Source organism: Schistocerca cancellata, chromosome 9 (assembly GCF_023864275.1).
Source record: "Schistocerca cancellata isolate TAMUIC-IGC-003103 chromosome 9, iqSchCanc2.1, whole genome shotgun sequence".
Classification (NCBI taxonomy): domain Eukaryota; kingdom Metazoa; phylum Arthropoda; class Insecta; order Orthoptera; family Acrididae; genus Schistocerca; species Schistocerca cancellata.
In genome coordinates this window covers 145545767-145567427 of record NC_064634.1, presented here as the reverse complement: position 1 = coordinate 145567427, position 21661 = coordinate 145545767, and the positions used below count along the sequence as shown (strand labels likewise).

At 45.4% G+C, this 21661-nt stretch overlaps 1 protein-coding gene across 1 annotated transcript in view; it reads left to right on the top strand.

Annotated features, from left to right (window-relative positions):
• LOC126101241 (potassium channel subfamily K member 3-like) overlaps positions 1 to 21661 on the top strand; it is a gene marked incomplete at its 3' end in the record, with an annotated part of 334125 nt that overhangs the window by 290236 nt on the left and 22228 nt on the right. Inside the window, exon 4 of the mRNA XM_049911929.1 lies at positions 4146 to 4521. Coding sequence (XP_049767886.1) covers positions 4146 to 4521 — 376 coding nt within the window. The remainder of the gene's footprint in view (positions 1 to 4145; positions 4522 to 21661) is intronic.

The window sequence follows — 21661 nt, the reverse complement described above, 5'->3', positions numbered from 1 at the left end:
TTCTCCGGACATAAGTTCATTAGACCTTTGTTGTTCCATATCCTGTCATTGGTCAATTCCTAGAGTTTGTACACGGTGGAACAAAATCATCCTGTATTTAAAATGGGTCTATAAAAACACCCGCGTATTCGAATGCAACGTTGTATCAACATATCAAGTCAATCGACCGACTACTTTCCGAGTTTTGCAGCACAAACATACGCAGCCAGACTTTTATATATAAATATTGTTTATACGCAGCACGTATTTTAAGAAAGAATAAATAGCGTCTGAACAGTTGTGGTTCAACACACAGGTACGCTATATGAGGAATTGAGCGGAAGCAGGCATTGTGGCATCTATGCTCCACGTTGACACATATTTTATTAGGTTTCATCATACAGTGTAGAAAGACCTACTTTGCTAAGCACTAGCAAACAGTTAGAAATGGTAGCAGTCCACATCCAATAACACGTCAGATGGTCTCGGAGGTTGAGAAAGGATCAGAAGCCGTGTCGTACAGGAGCATATAGAGCACGGTTTGGCAACCGACGGCCCGTTGGCCAGATCTGGCCCGTTACTGGTTCGAATTCAGCCCGCAGAAGAAATTTGTACAGTAATTCCTAACTGTCTGTCGACTGGGATTGCCTATTTCATTGCTGTACAATACTGGTCATAAAAATTGCTACACCAAGAAGAAATGTAGATGATAAACGGGTATTTATATTACTAGAACTGACATGTGATTACATTTTCACGCAATTTGGGTGCATAGATCCTGAGAAATCAGTACCCAGAACAACCACCTCTCGCCGTAATAACGGCCTTCATACGCCTGGGCATTGAGTCAAACAGAGATTGGATGGCGTATACAAGTACAGCTGCCCATGCAGTTTCAACACGATACCACATTTCATCAAGAGTAGTGACTGGCGTATTGTCCCGAGCCAGTTGCGCGGCCACCATTGACCAGACGTTTTCAGTTGGTCAGAGATCTGGAGAATGTGCTGGCCAGGGCAGCAGTCGAACATTTTCTGTATCCAGAAAGGCCCGTACAGGACCTGCAACATGCGGTCGTTCATTGTCCTGCTGAAATGTAGGGTTTCGCAGGGAGCGAATGAAGGGTAGAGCCACGGGTCGTAACACATCTGAAATGTAACGTCTACCGTTCAAAGTGCCTACAATGTGAACAAGAGTTGACCAAGACGTGTAACCAATGGCAGCCCATACCATCACGCCGGGTGATACGCCAGTATGGCGATGACGAATGTACTCTTCCAATGTGCGTTCACCGCGATGTCGCCAAACATGGATGCGACCATAATGATGCTCTAAAACCGCAGCCATGGTCTTAGAGCTGATAGTCCATGCTGCTGCCGGCCGTAGTGACCGAGCGGTTCTAGGCGCTTCAGTCTGGAACCGCGCGATCGCTACGGTCGCAGTTTCGAATCCTGCCTCGGGCATGGCTGTGTGTGATGTCCTTAGGTTAATTAGGTTTAAGTAGTTTTAAGTACTAGGGCACTGGTGACCTCAGATGTTAAATCCTATAGTGCTCAGAGCCATTTGAACCAATCCTTGCTGCTGCAAACGTCGTCGAACTGTTCGTGCTCATGGTTGTTGTCTTGCAAACGTCCCCATCTGTTGACTCAGGGATCGAGACGTGTCTGCATGTTCCGCTACAGCCATGCGGATAAGATACCTGTCATCTCGACTGCTAGTGATACGAGACCGTTGGGGTCCAGCACGGTGTTCCGTATTACCCTCCTGAACCCACCGATTCCGTATTCTGCTAACAGTCATTGGACCTTGACCAACGCGTGCAGCAATGTCGCGATACGATAAACCGCAATCGCGATAGGCTACAATCCATCCTTTATCAAAGTCGGAAACGTGATGATACGCATTTCTCCTCCTTACACGAGGCATCACAGCAACCTTTCACCAGACAACGCCGGTCAACTGCTGTTTTTGTATGAGAAATCGGTTGGAAACTTTCCTCTTGTCAGCATGTTGTAGGTGTCGCCACCGGCGCCACCCTTGTGTGAATGCTCTGAAAAGCTAGTCATTTGCATATCACAGCATCTTCTTCCTCTCGGTTAAATTTCGCGCCTGTAGCACGTCATCTTCGTGGTGTAGCAATTTTAATGGCCAGTAATGTATTTTATTTTTCCATTCTTTTTCGTGTTAACATTCCGTCCTTTATGAACGTAGTGTAGCACTGCAAATGTTAAAATAGAGGGTAATATATAATGAAGTAGCAGTAACAGTTGCTTTTATAGACGTTTATTTTTCCGTGATGATATTTCAAGATGCCTGGCAACCTGCCGACCTGAGTGGCCGTGCGGTTCTAGGCGCTACAGTCTGGAGCCGAACGACCGCTACGGTTGCAGGTTCGAATCCTGCCTCGGGCATTGATGTGTGTGATTTCCTTAGGTTAGTTAGGTTTAATTAGTTCTAAGTTCTAGGCGACTGATGTTCTCAGAAGTTGAGTCGCATTGTGCTCAGAGCCAGAGAGAGCCTGGCAACCTATTTTCTGGTTTTTAAATTTATTTACGTGTCGTGAAAATTGTATCTTTAGTAACGGCGTTTCAGAATTTTGCAACGGATGCTTTTAAGACAGCTGCTGAAAAATGTCGTAAGCATAGAGACGACCTTGATGACGCATAAATACCTATAAATGTCTGAAGACGGGGTGAACATAAAATGAATGTACTCTCAAAAAGGCATTATTTTGTTGGCGTGGCGTGTCGGGTAAGGGATGCCTTTCATATCAGTGCATTGCGCTATAGTTTTGACGTTATGTGACAGGATCGCTCTTGTCGCGTCACGTGTCGATGCGTCTCGGGAGCTTAAGTGTGTGAATTAGGCCCACGAGTCACCGAAGGTTGCCCAGGACACTGCGAATCTTGCCGGCAAACACATAAATTTGTGTATTAATATTATCTTTTTTAAATGTTTATATACGACTCCAACTAGACTATTGACATCATTCACACTAACAGCTTCTTCAGTTTGATTTCAGTAACTTCCACATCAAGCTCATATTTTAATTAGTATTTTACCTAATGTTACCTATCACTGGCCGATTACATCGACTTATAAGAAACGCGCCCTTCACAGGCAGGCTCGAAACATCGAACCTAGTTCATTGCCCTGTCTCGGACTAATTTTCGGAGAGGTACCGCACATGTTCAGTGGACCGAATAAGTGTGCACATCAAAATCATTATTTGAGTTAAAAGTTCTTCTGAGAACGTTTATGTACATATTCATGAATGTGCGAATGGTAACAGTTATTATTTCGTGTGGAGATAATTTTATGAACTTGTGCTCGATGAGTGAACTTACATTCCAAGATTACCATTACGCTCTATGCAAAGACTGAATTTTTCTCCTGCTTTATTGTTAAAACAAGGTGGCATCCCACTAATTCGAAACTAGTTATTTAAAATAATGTTGAGGTTTTCCCGCTTGCCAGTCCATTATTAAAAGTAGACTGAATGCTTGTGCAGAGCGCGAATTCTGGGTTAAAACATGGGACGTAGAGACAACCTTACAAGATGCGAGGTAAGCAAAACTCTTAACGGTGACTCAGGGAACTTGCAGGTTACAAGCGGGTTAACGTAACGCCCCACACATAACTAATCACGAGGAACAACTGTTGCCGTTTGCGTGTCCGACGCTGGCCGGAAAAATCCATTTCTCTCCTTAATTAATTAAATAGGTAGAAGAAGGTAGGGGCCGTTACAACATGTTTGCTAGCACAGAAGAACTATGTGTTTCATTAGTTATATTTTCCTGTGTATCAGTTATTGTGTCTTGGCCAATTAGTGCTCAGTGGCAACCCTATTTCCTACTAGAACAATGACCGCTATTCTCTAGTAGTCCAGAACGCCCTTACAACAGCTTTCCAACCGAATCTAACATAGGCCAGAGGTAGTGTAACTTCATACTAATAGCTCATGCTTCCAAGTTGTTTGTAAATGTGACACAATTCTGTAATCACTGAAATAACATCGCATAGCTCCAACCTGCGACGTGTCACTCCGTTTTCTTCTCCCTTTCTGGGTGCTTAATTTCTTTTGTCGGGCAGTGTAGATGTCTTGCATCTGAAGACGATTAGTGAAAATTGCGAGTGTCCCAATTCGATGTTGCGGCTGCCCGCAGCGCGGACAGCGACGACTTCTGCAAGTCGGTGGTGCTGGACTGCGGCGGCGAGGGCATCGCGGCTGGAGCGTCACCGCTGGAGGCGCCGCTGCCGCCCCCGCAGCCCGCCCCCGCCGCCCGCGTGCCCGTCTCGCTCTGCCTGTGCATCGTCGTCGCGTACGTGTGCGCCGGCGCGCTGCTGTTCAACCGCCTGGAGAACTGGACCTTCCTGGAGGGCTCCTTCTTCTGCTTCACCAGCCTGGGCACCATCGGCTTCGGCGACCTGGTGCCGGGCGGGCTCGACGGCACCGCCCACCAGCAGCTCAGCGTCATCGCCAGCTCCGCCTACATCCTCGTCGGCATGGCGCTCGTAGCCATGTGCTTCAACCTCGTACAGGTGAGCGAAGTGAATGATGCGTCCTCCTCATGATGTGCTAATTCGAAATATAAAAGCATTAAAAATATAAAGCTACGGAATTAATGTCTTGTGTGCATAAAGTCTTCTTGGCGTTCAGATCACGTTAAATCGTATTTAAAACTCGAGCTTTCGAAGATTAACACCTTCTTCTTCGTCAGGAGATGACTGTCTACTCACCGAACGAGGCAGCGCTGTGCTTAGCGCACTCGACTCGCATTCGGGGGAGGACGATGGTTCAGACCCGCGTCGGACGATCCTGAGTTAAGTTTTCCATGATTTCCATGAATCGCTTCAGGCAAATGCCCTTTGAAAGGGCGCAGCCGGCTTTCTTCCGCATTCTTCCCTAATCTGATGGGACTGATGACCTTACTGTTTGGTGCCCCCCCCCCCCCCAAATCAACCAACCAACAGGATTGAAGTCTGTTTTCTTTATGGAAGCGTTGAAGCTGGTCAGTGGTCAGCTCATGTTGCTTCGCAGCTCATATCTGTTGGCAGTGGCAAGCTTGAACGCCACTATAAAGGAAGCAGACTTCGCTCACGGCTGAAAGACGACACCTGACAAATAACATGACGTTAATCTTCTAAAGCTTGAATTTTAACTCCCATTTGATGCGGTCTGAACACTGTGAAGACGTTGTACAATAATGCGGTGATTCTTTTTCGGCAGCAGCAGAATTGCTATAACTGTCTCAGGGAAATGAAGATAACTTCCTTAGCCATCTGTATTGGCCTCGTACTGGTGCAACTTTTCCGCTGCTGTCTATAATGAATGATCACACGATACTCACGATAGCAATGGGCTGCGCTGTTTTGTTTAGCTCCTCTTGCAGCGTGCTGGGATACTGTTGTGAGGGGATTTCAGTATACACCAGTTGCAAAAATGTGCCTGCAAACAAACAAAAATTAATTAGTCAGCTTTATTTTACGAGGTGATAACTAAAACATTCTCATTACATTTGAAATTGGTTTGTTTTATGAAATAAAATGTATTAAGGCCCGTAGAAGTGTAGGAGCAATATCAATGTGTGAAGTATTTTGAGGCAGAAAATGTTTACAAAAATCAGTATGCATTCCACGAACAGAGAACTTGCCAAAACAGCTCTCTCTATTCCACCATGAAATCCGAAGCGCAGTAAATATCGTTACCCAGACTTAAGCTGTGTTCCTTGGCTTCATGAAGGCGTTCTATGCAGTTCTGTCCATCTGACCTGATTTGAGATTGTATGCAGAATTGTTTTGCAGATGGAGCTCAACACGTCGTTCTTTGTAGAACAAAATCCACGGATGTAATCTCCCCATAGTATATATGAGTATTATTGTAGATAACGCTGGAGACTCCCTGAAGCAATTCGCAGATGACTGCAACGTTTATATACTGTAGGGAAATACAAGAAGCCCTGCGGAGAATCGATGATTGGAGCAGGGGGTTGTAACTGAATATGAACTAAAAGGAATGCAACCCATTGTTCAGAAATAGGCGAAGCTACACTACTCTTCTACTACACCGTTGTCGACAAATCGTTGGAAATAATCCCAGGAAGAGTCAAACAAAATGTTACTCCCTTCTGCATAAATCTGCTAAGTGAGCAAGACAAAATTCAAAGAAATTAGAGCTCATCATACAGAGATTTAAAGGCAATCACAGTCATTTCCGCCCACCGCCCCCCGGCGCCATTCCTTCGGAGGGTGGTACGAAGACAGTAGTACCAGATGGCTTGCCGAATATAAACGTGAACCTAGGTGTAGATGAACCACTGCAGCAAAGAAATACCAGCCTTTTTTTATCCTTTTCTTATATAAGAAAAGGGACACTACACCATTTGAACCAAAGGGGTTATCATCAGACGCGGTTGTTTTAATTTTTGTAATCTGAATTATTCTGCTCACAAGATGTCGGCTGTTTCTGAGTGTGCAAAAAGTTTCTTTGGGTGGCAGTGCTGTCGGAAATCTGTCGACCGTTGTTGAAGAGCTTCATCCTCCTCGAAATAATTAGCAAGACTGAACACTTTTCCGAACTTCAGAGACATAAACAGTATAAGGCAAAACATTACACAAACACTGCCACATGGATATTCGCATACAAATATGGCGTCCACTGTGATGATCGTGTCAGTTCGAACCTCATAACAGCTCTATTTTTTAACGAAATGGATGCAGACTTCTAGACCTGTTTTACCGTGTGGAGATTTGTAGAACTCCTCATGATAGGTCAGCGGTGCACTGTATAAAGGAAGCAGCTACCCGGGTAGCAGAGTGAATATGAGAGTTTTTTAGGCTAGGCAATAGTATGAGGCTAAAAAAGTGCTTCTGTTAGATAGAGCAGATAATCAGTTACCAACTTCTCACTTAGACAGTGAGTTGCCATCAGTTAGTACCAGTAAGGTGAATGTAGACGAATTATGGGCAAAGTTTAAGCAGACAGAAAATCGTAATCTCGAAATTTATATGCCTAGTAAGTGGATAAAGGATGGATGGTTTCATAACTAAATTCGACGGATACAGAGGGAGCAGAGGCTACTGCACTCTCTGTTCAAAAGGAAACGCATAAATGACGACAAGCAAAGGTCAGTAGAGGTTCGTGCGTCTGTGAAAAGATCTATGCTCGAAGAGAACCCGAGAAAATTCTGGTAGTATGTAAAATCGCTAAGCGAGTCTAAGGCTTCCATTCAGTTCCTCGTTGACCAGCCTCGTTTGGCAGTTGAAGATCGCAAAACGAAAGCTGACTTTTTAAATTCCACTTTCAGGAATATCATACAGACATACCATTATTTGACCATCGGACAGACTCCCATATTGGCGACATAGTAATAAGCATACCTGACGTAGAGAAACAACTGAAAGATTTGAAAGCAAATAAATCACCGTGTCCTGATGTAATCCCCGTTCGATCTTACAAAGAGTACTCTACGGTACTGGTCCCTTACCTAGCTTGCATTTGTTGTGAATCTCTCGCCCAGCGCAAACCACCAAGCGACAGCAAATAAGCGCAGGGGACTCCTGTATATAAGAAAGGTAAAAGAACAGGCCCGCAAAATTAGAGACCAATATCCCTAACTTCTGTTTGCTGCAGAATCATTGAGCGTATTCTCAGTTCGAATACAATAAATTTTCTTGAGACTGAGAAGCTTATGTGCATGAATCAGTGTGATTTTAGAAAGCATCGCTCGTGCGAAATTCAGCTTGCCCTTTTTGATATACGGAGAACTATGGATGAAGAGCAACAGGCAGATTCCATATTTCTAGATTTCCGGAAAGCGTATGACACGTTTCGCCATTGCAGGCTGTTAACGAAGGTACGAGCATACGGAATAAGTTCACAGATATGTGAGTGGCTCGAAGACTTCTTAAATAATAGAACCCAGTATGTAGCCCTTAACGGCGAGTTCATCAGAGATATACCGTCAGCGGTGCCCCAAGGAAGTGTGATAGGACCCGTGTTGTTCTCTGCATACGTAAACGCTGACAGGGTGGTCAGCATTCTGCGGTTGCTTGATGATGCACGGTAACATCGAAATAAGTGTCCAAGGAATAGAAAAGCAACTGGAATCACTCAACAGAGGAAAGTCCACTGGACCTGACGGGATACCAATTCGATTCTACACAGAGTACGCGAAAGAACTTGCCCCCCTTCTAACAGCCGTGTACCGCAAGTCTCTAGAGGAACGGAAGGTTCCAAATGATTGGAAAAGAGCACAGGTAGTCCCAGTCTTCAAGAAGGGTCGTCGAGCAGATGCGCAAAACTATAGACCTATATCTCTGACGTCGATCTGTTGTAGAATTTTAGAACATGTTTTTTGCTCGAGTATCATGTCGTTTTTGGAAACCCAGAATCTACTATGTAGGAATCAACATGGACTCCGGAAACAGCGATCGTGTGAGACCCAACTCGCTTTATTTGTTCATGAGACCCAGAAAATATTAGATACAGGCTCCCAGGTAGATGCTAATTTTCTTGACTTCCGGAAGGTTCAAAAAATGGTTCAAATGGCTCTGAGCACTATGGGACTCAACTGCTGTGGTCATAAGTCCCCTAGAACTTAGAACTACTTAAACCTAACTAACCTAAGGAGAGCACACAACACCCAGCCATCACGAGGCAGAGAAAATCCCTGACCCCGCCGGGAATCGAACCCGGGAACCCGGGCGTGGGAAGCGAGAACGCTACCGCACGACCACGAGATGCGGGCACTTCCGGAAGGCGTTCGATACAATTCCGCACTGTTGCCTGATAAACAAAGGAAGAGCCTACGGAATATCAGACCAGCTGTGTGACTGGATTGAAGAGTTTTTAGCAAACAGCACACAGCATGTTGTTATCAATGGAGAGAAGTCTACAGACGTTAAAGTAACCTCTGGCGTGCCACAGGGGAGTGTTATGGGACCATTGCTTTTCACAACATACACTCCTGGAAATGGAAAAAAGAACACATTGACACCGGTGTGTCAGACCCACCATACTTGCTCCGGACACTGCGAGAGGGCTGTACAAGCAATGATCACACGCACGGCACAGCGGACACACCAGGAACCGCGGTGTTGGCCGTCGAATGGCGCTAGCTGCGCAGCATTTGTGCACCGCCGCCGTCAGTGTCAGCCAGTTTGCCGTGGCATACGGAGCTCCATCACAGTCTTTAACACTGGTAGCATGCCGCGACAGCGTGGACGTGAACCGTATGTGCAGTTGACGGACTTTGAGCGAGGGCGTATAGTGGGCATGCGGGAGGCCGGGTGGACGTACCGCCGAATTGCTCAACACGTGGGGCGTGAGGTCTCCACAGTACATCGATGTTGTCGCCAGTGGTCGGCGGAAGGTGCACGTGCCCGTCGACCTGGGACCGGACCGCAGCGACGCACGGATGCACGCCAAGACCGTAGGATCCTACGCAGTGCCGTAGGGGACCGCACCGCCACTTCCCAGCAAATTAGCGACACTGTTGCTCCTGGGGTATCGGCGAGGACCATTCGCAACCGTCTCCATGAAGCTGGGCTACGGTCCCGCACACCGTTAGGCCGTCTTCCTCTCACGGCCCAACATCGTGCAGCCCGCCTCCAGTGGTGTCGCGACAGGCGTGAATGGAGGGACGAACGGAGACGTGTCGTCTTCAGCGATGAGAGTCGCTTCTGCCTTGGTGCCAATGATGGTCGTATGCGTGTTTGGCGCCGTGCAGGTGAGCGCATACGACCGAGGCACACAGGGCCAACACCCGGCATCATGGTGTGGGGAGCGATCTCCTACACTGGCCGTACACCACTGGTGATCGTCGAGGGGACACTGAATAGTGCACGGTACATCCAAACCGTCATCGAACCCATCGTTCTACCATTCCTAGACCGGCAAGGGAACTTGCTGTTCCAACAGGACAATGCACGTCCGCATGTATCCCGTGCCACCCAACGTGCTCTAGAAGGTGTAAGTCAACTACCCTGGCCAGCAAGATCTCCGGATCTGTCCCCCATTGAGCATGTTTGGGACTGGATGAAGCGTCGTCTCACGCGGTCTGCACGTCCAGCACGAACGCTGGTCCAACTGAGGCGCCAGGTGGAAATGGCATGGCAAGCCGTTCCACAGGACTACATCCAGCATCTCTACGATCGTCTCCATGGGAGAATAGCAGCCTGCATTGCTGCGAAAGGTGGATATACACTGTACTAGTGCCGACATTGTGCATGCTCTGTTGCCTGTGTCTATGTGCCTGTGGTTCTGTCAGTGTGATCATGTGATGTATCTGACCCCAGGAATGTGTCAATAAAGTTTCCCCTTCCTGGGACAATGAATTCACGGTGTTCTTATTTCAATTTCCAGGAGTGTATATAAATGACCTAGTAGATAGTGTCGGAAGTTCCATGCGGCTTTTCGCGGATGATGCTGTAGTATACAGAGAAGTTGTAGCATTAGAAAATTGTAGCGAAATGCAGGAAGATCTGCAGCGGATAGGCACTTGGTGCAGGGAGTGGCAACTGACTCTTAACATAGACAAATGCAAATACATAGAAAGAAGAATCCTTTATTGTATGATTATATGATAGCGGAACAAACACTGGTAGCAGTTACTTCTGTAAAATATCTGAGAGTATGCGTGCGGAACGATTTGAAGTGGAATGATCATATAAAATTAATTGTTGGTAAGGCGGGTACCAGGTTGAGATTCATTGGGAGAGTCCTTAGAAAATGTAGTCCATCAACAAAGGAGGTGGCTTACAAAACACTCGTTCGACCAATACTTGAGTATTGCTCGAGTGTTTGGGGTCCGTATCAGGTTGGATTGTAGGAGGACATCGAACCAATTCAGAGGCGGGCTGCTAGATTTGTTACCGGTAGGTTCGAACATGTAAGTGTTACGGAGATGCTTCAGGAACTCCCTTGGAGGTAAGACGATATTCGGGAAACACTATTGAGAAAATTTAGAGAACCGGCATTTGAAGCTGACTGGCGAACGATCCTACTGCCGCCAACATACACTGCGCATAAGGACCACGAAGATAAGATACGAGAAATTACGGCTCATACGGGGGGCATACAGACAGTTGTTTTTCCCTCGCTCTATTTGCCAGTGGAACGCGGAAGGAAATGACAAATAGTGGTACAGGGTACCGTCCGCCAGATACCGTACGTCGCTTGTGGAATGCCTATGTAGATGTAGATGTAACAAGTAACATTATTAACAGTGGCTACTTGATGCTATGTTCCCATGTTTCTTTAAATTAACCGGTATCTACATTGCGTCCGCCAGATGTTCTTGGTATCAATTACAGCAATCTGGCAGAAAGGGAACACCCCTCCCACCGAAGTAGTTGGTGTTATGATCTGGCCTGCTTGCACGCAGAAACCATACAGATTCCTCACATGACCAAATACCGTTGGGCAACAGCTGTGACAAAAATAGATCACAAGACAGATTAACAACAGTTTCCAATACCGATACTGTTTATTGATACAAGTTCTACAATACTTGACTAGAGTATGGAGATTGTACCATGGCAATATCATTTACACTGATCTGTGAACGATGAGTAAAATTCTCTAGTATTTGGCGTTGTGTCAAGCAGGCATGACAGCAGACAGATTTAGAGATATTTTTCTATGAGGAGGATGATAGATCGGTATAAGCCACAAAAATTGTAATAGAGATGCTCAAGGAACGTAAATGGGAACGTTTGAAAGCATGGCAGCCGTACTGGGTAAATTTAGAGAACAGGTATGCAGGCAGACAGCGCTACAATTCTACTGCCTCCATCTTATTTATGGTCTCTAAATCATGAGGCATCAGGATGCTGACCGAGGCGTGTACCATCATTTAGTTCACGAATGGATCAGGGTGTAAAATAACTAATACTGATACCAATTACCCTACGGCGTGAATTACACTGTGGCTTTCAGTGTGTACAAGGCGTTTCAAAGTCTTTGTGACAAACGTCTAGAGGCGATAGATCACAACTTTTGTTGGAGACATGTTCACTGACCTTCCTAGGAAAGTGTCTCTAAGTCTGTCTGCTGTCATGCCTACTTGATAGAGCGCAAGAGCTCTTTTAAAAATTCGTATACGATTTTCCTTAAAAGATAACTGCACGCGATCGTGTCTTGCTCGTTAGTCGAAGATGTAGTACAATGAGTAAATTGTTTCTGGAACCTTGGAATCTGTCCAATCACCTGCTTCTGCGATGTGGAGAATATCGTGTGCAATTCAGTTTCAAATCTACTCTAGGGTTCTAGATCACAAAGGCATTGGCGATGATAATGCTTTATGCCGGCCGGAATGGCCGTGCGGTTCTGGGCGCTACAGTCTGGAGCCGAGCGACCGCAACGGTCGCAGGTTCGAATCCTGCCTCGGGCATGGATGTGTGTGATGTCCTTAGGTTAGTTAGGTTTAATTAGTTCTAAGTTCTAGGCGACTGATGACCTTAGAAGTTAAGTCGCATAGTGCTCAGAGCCATTTGAACCATTTGATAATGCTTTATGGGGCGCTCAACATCGTGGTCATCAGCGCCCGGCAAAGACGTTGACGATATTGCTATGTAACATCGTGCACACATGCTTCTACCCTTTCTTGCCAGCAGTAATGATTACACTCTTTTCAGATCATGCGGCACTATTTGCTGCTTGAGAAATAATAAACATGTGCTAGCAAAGGGCCTAATTCCGCAGCGTGTTGGCCGGCCGGAGTGGCCGAGCGGTTGTAGGCGCTACAGTCTGGAACCGCGCGACCGCTACTGTCGCAGGTTCGAATCCTGCCTCGGGAATGGATGTGTGTGATGTCCTTAGGGTAATTAGGTTTAAGTAGTTCTAAGTTCTACGGGACTGAAGACCTGAGAAGTTAAGTCCTATAGTGGTCAGAGTCATTTTTGAACCGCAGCGTGTTGTTGTGATGTCCAGTCCGAAAACTCGCTTGCCGCAGTTCTCCATGTTACTCTATCCTGTGCAAGCCTCTTCATCTTCGAGTAACTACCGCAACCTATATCTTTCTTAATCTGCTTATTCTATTCATCTCTTGGTCTTACGGTTTTTATCCACCACGCTTTCCTCCAGTACTAAATTGGTGATCTCTTGATGTCTCAAAATGCGTCCTACCAAGTGATCCCTCCTCCTTGTCAGGATGTTCCACAAATTTCTTTTTTCCCCAATTCTGTTCAGGACCTCTTCGTTAGTTACGTGACCTACCCATCTAAATTTAAGCATTATTCTGTAGCAATACATTTCAAGAGTTTCTAATGTCTTCTTGTCTAAACCGTTTTTCGTCCATGTTTCACTTTCATACATGGCTACACTCCATACAAATATTTTCAGAAAAGACTTCCTGACACATAATCTATACCCGACGTTAACAAATTTCTCTTCTTCAAAAACGCTTTCCTTGCCACTGCCAGCTACATTTTATATCCTCTCTACTTCGACCATCATCAGTTACTTTGCTCCCCAAATAGCAAAAGTCATTTACTACTTTAAGTGTCTCATTTCCTAATCTAGTTCCCTCGGCATAGTCTGATTTAATTCGATTACATTCCATTATCCTCGTTTTGCCTCTGTTGATGTTCATCTTATATACTACATTCAAGACACTGTCCATTCCGTTCAATTGCCCTTCCAAGTTTTTTGATATCTCTGACAGAATTTCTTCGGAAATCTCAAAATTTTTATTTCTTCTCTCTGGACTTTAATTCTTACTGCAATTTTTTTCTTTTCTTTCCTTTACTGCTTGCTCAGTATACATACAGACTGAATAATATCGGGAATAGGCTACAACCCTGTGTCACTCCATTCTTAACAACTGCTTACTTTTCATGCCCCTCCCCTCGACTTTAATAACTGCTATTTGGTTTCTGTGGCAAACTGAAAACAGCCTTTCGCTCCCTGTATTTCACTCCTGCCGCCGTTAGAATTAGAAAGAAAGCATTCCAGTCAACATTGTCAAAAGCTTTCTCTAAGTCTCCAAAAACTATAAACGTAGGTTTGCCTTTCCTTAACCTGTCTTCTAACAGAAGTCGTAGGGTCAGTATTGCCTCGCGTGTTCCTACACTACTCCGGGATCCAAACTAATCTTCCCCGAAGTCGGCTTGTACCAGTTTTTCCCTCCTTCTGTAAGGAATTGGTGTTAGTATTTTGCAACCGCACCTTATTAAACTGATAGTTCTGTAATTTCCACACCTGACAGACCTGCTTTCTTTGGAATTGGAATTATTATATTCTTCTTGAGGTCTGAGGGTATTTCGGCCGTCTCATACATTTCGCTGGCCAGATGGAAGAGGTTTGATATGGCTGGGCTTTTCCAAGAATCTCAGTAGTTTTAACGAAATGTTGTCTACTCCCGGGGCCTTGTTTCGATTTGGGTCTTTCAGAGCTCTTTCCATAATATTGCCCCCAAGTACATCTTCCTTGTACAGACCCTTTATATACTCCTTCCACCATCCTGCTTTCTCTTCTTTGCTTAGGACTGGTTTTCCATCTGAGCTCTTAGTATTCATACAGGTGGTTCTCTCTTCTCCAAAGATCTCTATAATTTTTCCATATGCGGCATCTATCTTTTCCCTAGTAAAATATGCTTCTAAATCCTTACATTTGTCCTCTAGCCATTCCCGCTTAACCATTTTGCAATTCCTAATTTTTCTGTAGGCGGCATCTGTCTTTCCCCTAGTAATATAAGCTTTTAAATCTCTACATTTGTCCACTAGCAATTCTCGCTTACCCATTTTGCACTTCCTGTCAATCCCATTTTTTAGACGTTTGTATTCCTTTTCGCCTGCTTCATCTACTGCATTTTTATCTTTTCTCCTTCATCAATTAAATTAAATATCACTTGTGTTACCCAAGGATTTCTCCTAGCCCTCGTCTTTTTACCTACTTACCCATTCTTCTTCTACTGTATTCCTTTCCCCTGTTCGTGTCAATCCTTCTCTAATGCTCCCTCTAAAAGTCAACAAAACCTCTGGTTCTATCAGTTTATCCAGGTCCCATCTCCTTAAGTTCCTACGTTTTTGCAGTTTCTTCACTCTTAAACTGCAGGTCATAACCAATAAATTGTGGTCAGAGTCTACATCTGCCCCTGAAATGTCTTACAATTTAAAACCTTCTTCGAAAATCTCCGTCTTATCAGTATGTAATCAATCTGAATCATTCCGGTGTCTCCAGGTCTCTTCCAAGCATACAACCTACTTTCGTGATTCTTAAACCAAGTGTTAGCTGTGATTAAATTATGCTCAGTGCCAAATTCTACGTGACTGCTTTCTTCTTCATTCCTTTCCCACAGTCCAGATTCACTTCCTATTTTTCATACTATTGCCGGCCGCGGTGGCCTAGCGGTTCTGGCGCTGCAGTCCGAACCGCGGGACTGCTACGGTCGCAGGTTCGAATCCTGCCTCGGGCATGGGTGTGTGTGATGTCCTTAGGTTAGTTAGGTTTAAGTAGTTCTATGTTCTAGGGGACTTATGACCTAAGATGTTGAGTCCCTTAGTGCTCAGAGCCATTTGAACCATTTCATACTATTCCTACTATCGAATTCCAGTCCCTCATAGTTACTAAATTTTCGTTTCTCTTAACTATCTGAATAATTTATTTTATTTCATCATACACATCCTCAATCTCTTCATCATCTGCGGAGCTAGTTGACATATGAACTTGTAGTACTATGGTGCGTGTGGGTTTCGTGTTTGTCTTGGCTACAATAATGCGTTCACTATCTTGTTCGTAATAACTAAACCGCGTCCCTATTTTCTTATTCATTATTAAACCTACTCCTGCACGACTCCTATTTGATTTTGTATTTATAACGCTGCATTCACCTGACAAGAAGTCTTGTTCCTCCTGTCAGCGAACTTCACTAACTCCCACTATACCTAACTTTAACCTAACCATTTCCCTTTTTAAATTTTCTAACATACCTTCTGGATTAAGGACTCTGACATTGCATGCTCAGATCCTTAGAATGCCAATTTTGTTTCTCATGATAACATCTTCCTGGGTAGTCCCCGCCGGAAATCGGAATGAGAGATTATTTTACCTCCGATATATTTTACTCAAGTGGATGCCGTCATCATTTAACCATACAGGAGAGCCTGCATGTATTCGGAAAAAATTCCCCCTTGCTTTCAGCTGTTCGCTGTACCAGCACAGCAAGGCAGTTTTGATTGATGTTAGAAAGACAGATCAGTCATTCATCCAGACTTTCGCCCCTGCAACTACTGAAGAGACTGTTGCCCCTCTTCAGGAACCACACGTTTGTCTGGCATCTCAATAGATACCCTTCCGCTTTGGTTGCATCTACCTTACAGGTACCTGTATCACTGAAGCACGCAAAGTCCCCCCCCCCCCCCCCCCACCGTCAAGCCTGCCTTGCCCGCTTTTTTAAAGAGTACCATGGTTTTTCATTTCTATATGTCCCAATTTTTGAGTGAGTGTGAGAATCAAACATTGATATGGTGGGTTTTTCATGCACGAACACATCTTTCGTTTTAATATTTTGTTTTCTGTTCGCTGGCTTCAGTTTCATCGCCAGACTAAAGCTCGAGTGAATAGATGGAAGGTTTTGCTCCGCTCATTGACTTTACGTGTGACTGTACACGTGGTAGTTGGTAATGGCCCTCCGGCTAAAATCTAAAAGAAATAGTGACATAACATCACAATGATGGCTCGGAGTTGCGCTATATTTTCGGGCGTATTGTGGGACCGTTTGTCTTTGAGGAAGTATTCGCAAGTGGTTGCTGTCCGGACAACGGGGTGGTTACATTTAGCTATCTTTACGACGCTCTGGAAATATGTTTGTGAGTACACGAAGGCCAATTCTATGAGAATCGTTTGATAAGTCTGGTAAATTTCCGTGAAATTGCGGGGAATTTTCGTAAAGCCTCAATATGTTCATTCTTGTGCGCTAGTGAGCAATTAAAAAGCTGATGCGTCAGGCAGGTAGCTCTTTATAGCCATCTGAATTGGTCATTGGAGTTGGCGCTGCTAGACACGCATATAAGACGAGTTCCATGCTGATAGTAAGCCTTTTGCATTTGAGGGTTGGAAATGTGGACAGGGCAAAACAGAACTGAATAAATCTCATGTAAATGTTGCAGTAGCACTCGAGACTATTTTTGAATAAATGAATTTAAACGTGAAACTTCATGTTTTTGCTGCTTAATGACTTCTCCATTAAATTTCGAGAGTGCAGCTGCATAATTTCTTGTTCTTCTTCTTCTTCTAATATTTCGGCTGTATGTGGTTCAGCCATCTTCAGAGTGAGCCGAAATATTAAAAGAAGGAGGAATTATGCGGTTGCACACCGGAAATATAATGAAATTTGAACTTGCCCGTAGAAATACTAAGGAAGAAAGAAAATATTCCTTCCTCGCCTCCCCTGTTAGGTAATTATAATGGAAACCGCTAAAAAGTCAATGATAACGCAATCTATCAGCGCTAAGTGGAAGAGAGAGCAAGGTAGTTCAAACTGTAGGGCGCATTTCGGCACTTACTGCCATTCTGTCACGTCTTCCGGGCGTCCCTGATTCTATCCAACTAACTGCCAAGTACCACTTCATTGTCACGATCAATGACGACGGTAGTTGGTCTCAGACTGTCCCTACTGCAATCCGAGGGAGATAATTAGCGTTTTGTGACTGTTCAGGCTTTGCTGATGCATACGTTGCAAATGCACTACTCTGCTTTGCCGTCGGATCATATGGCGGGAATCCTCCAATATTTCATCGATACCGGTGTTCGACATCTTCAGGTGGCGGTAAATGCTGTTGCCACCACTACGCGTAGGCAGGAAGACGCTCTCGCATTTGGAGGAAATCGGCGCTCATGGTGCCCCCCACCTGGAGACGCATGAAGGCCCCCCGCGCATGCGCTGTAGACAAGCACTGTGCTGCCGGACGCTCCTGTGATTAAAAGCTGAATTATACACTGAGGCGCCAAAGAAACTGATATACGCATACGTATTCAAATACAGAGATATGTAAACAGGCAGAATACGGCATTGCAGTCGGAAACGCCCGTGTAAGACAACAAGTGTCTGGCACTGTTGTTAGATTGGTTATCAAGATTTAAGTGAGTTTGAACGTGGTGTTACAGTCGGGGCACGAGCGATGAACGCAGCATCTCAGAGGTAGCTACGAAGTAGGGATTTTCCCGTTCGACAATTTCACGAGTGTACCGTGAATATCAGGAATTCGGTAAAACATCAGATCTCCGACATCGCTACGGCCGGAAAAAGATCCTGCAAGAACGGGATCAACGACGGCTGAAGAGAATCGTTCAACGTTACAGAAGTGTAACCATTCCACAAATTGCTGCAGATTTCAGTGCTGGACCATCAACAAGTGTCAGCGTGCGAACCATTAAACAAAACGTCTTTGATCTGGGCTTTCGGAGCCTAAGGCCCACTCGTGTACCCTTGATGACTGCACGACACAAAACGTTACGCCTCACCTGGGCCCTTCAACACTGACACTGGACTGCTGATAACTGGAAACATGTTGGCTGGAAGGACTTATCGAACGGATGGACGTGTACTGGTCTAGAAACAACATCATGAGTCCATGGACCCTGCAAGTCAACAGGGGACTGTTCAAGCTTGCGCAGGCTCTTTAATGGTGTGGGGCGTGTAGTTGGAGTGATCTGGGAGCCGTGATACGTCCAGGTACCACTCTGACAATTGACACGTACGTAAGCATCATGTCTGATAACCTCCATCCATTCATGTCCATTGTGCATTCCAAAGAACTTGGGCAATTCCAGCAGGACAATGCAACACCCTACGCGTCCAGAATTGCTATGGAGTGACTCCAGGAACACTCTTCTGAGTTTAAACACTTCCGCTGGCCACCAAACTCCCTAGAGATGAACATCATTGAGAATATCTGGGATGCCTTGCAATGTGCTGTTCAGAAGAACTCTCCACCCCCTCGTATTCGTACGGATTTATGGACAGCCCTGCAGTATTTATGGTGTCAATTCCGTCCAGCACTGCTTTGGTGTCAATTCCGTCCAGCACTGCTTCAGACATTAGTCCAGTCCGTGCCATGTCGCGTTGCGGCACTTCTGCGTGCTCGTGGGGGCCCTAAACGATATTGGGCAGGTGTACCAGTCTCTTTTGCTCTTCAGTGTATCTCAGCAGTGCGCTGGATCGACTCATAAATCGGAAGTTCTTGTTTCTTCTTCTTTAACCTAATGGCGGCACTTAATTGAAAACATGCATCCCTGTTGATAAGACTGTCCGGCGTAAAAATATGTATGGCCTCCTTAAGAACACAGTCCAAACAAGATGAAGCTGAGCATAAAACTTCAGTCTTCTCGTAAAACATGTGGTGCCACCTGTCCAGGCAATGATCGGCTACCGCTGATTTATCAGGTTTGCCCAGGCGTGTATGACGCTGGTGTTCAATACAACTTCTTGCTCTGTTCCGCATGAATGCCCAATATAAGATTTCCCAATTTGGCATATATACGTTTCCCAAGGGCCAGATCGTCTTTGACCGAAAACAACAAATTCCTCAGTTTTTCCGGTGGCCAGAAAATACACTTGATGTCGCGTGTCCTGAATATTCTTTTTGTCCTTGAATACATGCTGCAAAAATAGTACAAGAAGGACTTTGCATTGGTTACCCCCCCCCCCCCAGCTTCTTTTACATCCCTGTTCTCAGCATACTTAGGATGGAATGCATGGCTTACCTATTAGACAGTGACAACAGCATCTACCACCACCTGAAGATATCAAGCAGTTGTATCGACGAAATATTGTGGGATTTGGGCAATATGATCCGGCGACAAACCAGAGAAGTTTATTTGCAACAGATCCGTCGGGAAAGCCCGAAAAGTCACATTAGGTACCTCTATGGGGAGGAGATGGCCAACGACATACTTCAGTTAGTTAGATCATAAGAGAGGTAGACTGCTGTGCACTATGGCCTATTTATTGAGATACAAGCAAACTATCCCAACGTCTGCTAAATTTAGATGTAATATTGACTCTGTGGTCGCTGCCAGAATCAAACGACGGGCAAGTGCAGCCCTAGTGAGAGTGAGGGTACGTCAAACGCTACTGGAACTGCACATGGTGTCCATGAAACTACAATCACTGCATCTAAAGACCTCTTCGAACATATCAGCTGTATCTTTTGATTGGGTAGATTGCGTTACGTGAGCTCTAGCTGATAAGTCGAAACATCAAGCAGAGGCTCGCAAAATATCCAAGTAAACTTGTCTCGAGGCACAGCTGAGAGATGGAAATGCACCATGTCGACGCACTGTGTTTGATCTGACGGATAGCATCTTGGACGACGCCGCGGTTTCGGTGCTCGAGAAAGGTTTGAACTGTGCACCGACACCTGGGTCAGCTCCAGTCCGAGATGTGCTAGCTGGGATAGAACAGACAATTTTGGAACTTCCTGGTAACGCTGCCGAAGAGTTTAGGAGATACACCTGCCGAATTTTAACCCGAGCCCCTCATAAAAGTTTATTATCAGTTCAGCAGAAAGAAAAGATCTGCGAAACTTGAGACCGGAAAAGACCTCGTCATTACACCCGCTGATAAGTGGAATGCCACTGTCTTTCTCTTACGAGCTGAATACAGCAGTAAGACAGAAGCGAAGCTAGACGACCCTGCTTATCGCAAGCTAAGAGAGGATCCGAAACAGGCTGCAGTTCCCCGAAGACGGTATAGCCCACCGGAGATGCATAAGGATGGTTCTCCTCTTCACCCAATAGTGAGCAACATTGGAGCTCGAGCGAGGTGGAGCAGTGGTTAGCACATTGGACTCGCGTTCGGGAGGACGACGGTTCAGACCCGCGTCCAGCCATCCTGATTTAGGTTTTGTGTGATTTTCCTAAATCGCTTCAGGCAAATGCCGGGATGGTTCCTTTGAAGTGGCACGGCCGAATTCCTTCCCACCTTTCCCTAATCCGATGGAAACGATGGGACCGATGGGGCCGATGACCTTGCTGTTTGGTCCCTTCTCTCAAAGCAACCAGTCAACCGTTGGAGCTCCTACATTTTTCTTGGTTAAATATCTTACTTTACTGTTGGAACCTCTCGAAGACAAATGTGACCATCACACGCGGAACTCAGATGACCTCATAGGACGCCTGAAGACACTTAAGCTGCATCCATCAGATATTTTAGTTAGACTGACGTTGTATCTTTGTTTACGAAAGTACTTCTAAATATCTCTTTAGAGCCTATCAGCAGCAAGTTTGTGAAAGACATCGTTGCATTGTTTAAACATGTGCTTACCTCAACTTATTTCTTATTCGATGGCCATTATTTCGAACAAGTGGACGGAGTCACCATGGGAAGTCCTCTGTCTCTCATGGTGGCCATTTATTTTATGGAAGACTCTGAGGAAAAAGCACTGCAGTTGGCAAGCCTCCAATCCTCCTCCTTCTGGCGGTATGTAGACGAAACGCTTGTGGTGTGGCCTCCAGCATCCTAACTCCCTCCATCCGAATATACGGCTCACCATGGAAGTGGAGAAAGATGACATCTTACGATTCCTGGATGTCATGGTTTGAGGGAAAGCCGACGGTACACTGGGACGTAGTGTCTAGCGCAAACCAACTCCCACAGAGTTATGTCTGCAGTCCACAAGCTGTCATCATTCTCCACAACGCCGTAGTGTATTACACTCTTTGATACATAGATCACAT